Source organism: Ostrinia nubilalis, chromosome 7, assembly GCF_963855985.1.
Source record: "Ostrinia nubilalis chromosome 7, ilOstNubi1.1, whole genome shotgun sequence".
NCBI classification, from domain to species: Eukaryota; Metazoa; Arthropoda; class Insecta; order Lepidoptera; family Crambidae; genus Ostrinia; species Ostrinia nubilalis.
The window spans coordinates 12,394,224-12,398,425 of record NC_087094.1 but is presented as its reverse complement, the minus strand read 5'-3'; the positions used below and the strand labels follow the sequence as shown (position 1 = coordinate 12,398,425).

The window sequence follows — 4,202 nt, the reverse complement described above, 5'->3', positions numbered from 1 at the left end:
CAAGATATTATTATTACAATTGGCATGTCCACATGTTGACTTAATTAGTCGTGCAAATATTGAAAAAAAAAAAAAAAATTTAAGTACAAAAGAACAATAATAAATTACAGCGTTTGAATGTCAGGATTATTATTACAATGGATTATATTAACATAAAAATCACCCTTTAGTCTTTAATATTCTCTGTAACATACTTAGAGGACGTAGCGAAGTGATAACGAAATCGGATCTGTCAAAAGATTACATTGTCTAGAGGGCAAGACGTCTTATGGCGTCGCATTTATGCAACCCTTTCCATGTCGAGCGACTCTTGTTGTTGAAGTTTAATTCTCTACTAGCCAATACCATCTATGGTTCGGAAATAAAAATGGACTAATCAACTAATTTTCAACTTATGTTATAAGCAAAGGCTTATGCAATGTTACCTATATGCAATGGTTTATAACATTAGTCGGTGTCACCTACGTGTCAGTATACGCGCAGCCTTAGCCGTGTACCCAACATCATGTCCTCATGAGACGAGTGCGTTGTAATTCGCTGCAAAAAGTAAATTTACTCTTTCATGGCTTGTTGTTTTCTGACAGATCGTGGGGCGGTTTCAGCCATGCGGTTTTTGTTTCGGAAATACAAATGGTATTTTCAGTGTTTTATTTTGTTCATTTTGCTTTGCATCTGTTTTGGTTTATTTTGTTTTTTTGTTTGTTTATTTTTATTATTTTGGTTGGTACACCAACGGTGCCCTATTTTAATTACCATTGCTCAGTTTCAAGTAAGAGGTTAAATAACACAATTTTATTAATTTTTAATTAAATCACTAGTAGGTATGTAAGTTAACCAGTAGGCCCCTTTCAGGGCACTTTTATACACGTTCCAAATAGGTAGTTTAGCTTGCCCTACCTCCATTTCGAGATAGCAAATCAGCTGGTGATAACGGTAATAGATTTTTAATTTTTAATCCACGTTAAGCGCTACCAAATTAAATACTCAATCAAATGTAACATTCGTTTTTAACTTGTAGAAGCTTAGTCATTCTCGTCAAGCCATTCGACGCCATTAACACCTTCACTTTTGCCTTCTTGCATTATTGAAGGCTCGAAGCGTATCAAGAACTTCATTACCGGTGCCAATCAGGCCTCGCGTGAAATCATAACTCAACGAAACGCCGACCCCTCTAAATCTTCGGGGAGGAGCAGCGTTTAATTATATCCGACCCCTGCACTCCACTACCTGGATCGTTAATCTTTCTTAAAGATATATTCTGAGACTCTGACTTGCCCCCGCTAATCGCATGTCGCGACATGATCAAGCTACTAAGTTTAGGTAACCCAATAAACGTAGAGACGATTACAAACATACATATTTAACGTGTAATAAAATGATCAAACAAACTACGATCGAGTTTGATCCTAGTTCTTTGATCGGTAATCTAGGTAGTTACTACGAATTGTGATTCTTAATTTTTCTGTAGTAGTTACATGAAAACTTTTTCTAAACTTAAACTGTGTAGGTAATTAGGTAGTGTACAGTCAGCGTCAAATAGTTCGTAACACCCTATAATGGCCAAAAAATGTACAACACAACCATAAAGAAGTTTTCGAACTTATTGTCTACTTTGGATGTCACGAACTATGTAATTGACTCCAAAGTTTATAAAAATTTTAAAACCCTAGAGCTCGCTTCGAAACTTTTTCTATGTCGTGTGTCGTGTCCACATAGGAAAAGAATTGACTATTTGCATGTTGGGTAAGGTTTCAAAAGCACGACGTTACGTGCCGTAACTTGAGGCTCTTTACATGCACCCCACCATTTGTGTTGCAATTTAATAGGCAGGTATAACAAGTGCCACCCTTTTTCATAAAACACCTTCCCTTTGTGTAGTTATCTAGCTAAAAACCACATTTGCCTTACCAATCTCTAGTTGGATCTGAATAAAACTACGATGTTATATATCATTGATATTTGCAACAATGTATCACAGTGCATGCTAGTAGAATTTGTATTGTCAGTAAAATCTCTTGAAGTACCACCCTCTTAGTGATCTCAACATTTCTTTTCAACCAACATAAGTATCACACCATGAAAGACAAAATTTAAGTGTATCGAAACTGTTAGTCGACCTATTTGTTTGCAAAATTGCCAATATATGCCAAAGATTATGCAATGAACATATCAATGCCTACATTCTCCCTGCGGCTTCACTTGGCGCTCGTATTACAAACTCGAGCCACGCAGTTAGAGCACACAGGCTCGGTTAATCTTGGTGCACTGCTGTATCCAAATTGGAAACTCTTTGAACTCCCCCTCTCGGGTATTAGTCTGTACTCGGTTTTGTAGCCCTTATTAATATACCAGTCACGGATCCTGTACGGTCACCTATGGCGCGTTTTCAATTTGGTTTTCCGCGAACACCGCGGCAGCCCATCTGTAAGGCCGTTTGGGCGATCCCTGGCCGTTGTGTTTGTAATGCTAAGTACACTTTCTAAATAGGGTTTTGGGTTTTTCTTTAGTAATAGAAATACATTATTTAAAGTTAAACTACCTACCTTAGACTTTTAGCCTTCATAAAACACACTAAAATGGCATTTCTCCCATAACTGAAGGAACAAGCAAAAAATAGAACTCAAACGATTATAATTTTACTATCCATTCTGCTAAATGACAGATCAACTAGAAGAAAAGTATGTACCTAAGTGCACTAGTAGATTTTTGCAAGTATATTTTTTACTAAATATTTTTACTTTTCATTTTTACTTTACTAAATAATGAGCTAAAATCTATTTCAGATGACTGCCGACGGCCTGACAGGTTTCCAAATAAACAACGTTCATAACGCCAACCAATCAACTCCAAGCGAGCAGCATCGCTCCAAAAGTGCCACAAGCGAGAGTGCCTTATTAATCCGGGCCGTCGTGTGCCGTCTCAATCCGACATTTATGTTTATTGATTAGCGGGAAGACGTCAGATTTCAATAAGCCCCATTAACCAATTTGTGTTTGCGAGTTTTGTTGGGTTAAGTTTATGACGTTTCATCAGGCTTTCAGTGTAATTGAGTAGGTTTAACCGTCGCATTTGAATTCTGATTATATAGAGATTATCAAGTTCCAGCATTGATTCATCCCCGCTTAGAACTCCTGAATAATGAATGGGACTGAGGACGGTGGTATCAAGCCCGTTAAAGATTATGGTATCGGTATTCGCTAACTTTTCAATGGGTTAGTTGAGTTCGATACGTGAGGAACATTTTGATTGTAATTGGACGCTGATAACTACCTGAACATTTAGATAGACTGTTAGTACTCAATTGGATGGTACTTTAGAACTAAGTAATAGGGTTGGAATATTATACTATTTCTGTGAATTTTTAATATTGTATTACAATTTTTTTTACATTAAAAGTTACATTCACAAATAGTGCAAAATTAAGAACGAAACTAGTTAATTGAGTTACATTTATTTAGAAATTAACGAAAGATGACATCATGAACCCATAAATATTACTTTTACTGTTGGCTTCATGTGATGCTGAGATAGGTTTGTCATTAATGTCCATACTTTTGGAATTCCCACTTTCGGTTATCCAATGGACAGACTTGTCGAGTTTTGAGCCAACGTGAGATGCAGTGGAAATGGAACGCATGATTACAAACTCCCCAGGCCACTGTGCACTCTTCACTTGTAGCCGAAGCTTGGTTGGCCTGGCATTCTATACACAAATCCATAATATGGTTGCGACAGATGGCACAGTTGTCCACAACAATGTCCCAAGCCCATAAAGCTACGGCATTCCACTTTTTGACTTCGAATCTTTTCTTATCGCCTTTTCCACTGCTTGAGGAAGCCATTTCAACTGCTTCTTCATCCACATCCATTGCAGAAGCCATTGTTATAAAATAAAAACAATCAGCAGGCCTATTGAAAAAGAAGTGTTATCAGCAAATTGAAGATTTAAAAAATGTTACAAGAGAGTTAGTCGTTGATCGTTGCCTTATAACCGAACTAAAGTGAATTATGCAAATTGACTACCTACCTTTGGTTATAATAATTTAATGTTACTCTTCACAGTTAGAAAATAATGATGATATTAAGTAACAATTTGTAGATCAAACTAGGTAATAAAACCATAGCAATGAGATAAAATGACTTTCGCTTTCAAGTGCGGGCGACGACAACCCATAGTTGGAGAGTTGTCTTTGACACAAGTC

At 36.9% G+C, this 4,202-nt stretch overlaps 1 protein-coding gene across 1 annotated transcript; it reads right to left on the bottom strand.

The window, feature by feature from the left end:
* Positions 1-3,338: 3,338 nt before the first annotated feature.
* On the bottom strand, positions 3,339-3,881 carry LOC135073638 (RING-box protein 1A-like). The gene has a single exon (XM_063967794.1). It carries the CDS (start codon positions 3,879-3,881, stop codon positions 3,540-3,542), a length of 342 nt encoding a protein of 113 aa, XP_063823864.1. The 3' UTR covers positions 3,339-3,539.
* Between the last annotated feature and the right edge of the window lie 321 nt (positions 3,882-4,202).

Excerpts from the sequence above, each read along its gene's own strand:
- LOC135073638 (XM_063967794.1), bottom strand. The coding sequence starts at position 3,881 with ATGGCTTCTGCAATGGATGTGGATGAAGAAGCAGTTGAAATGGCTTCC.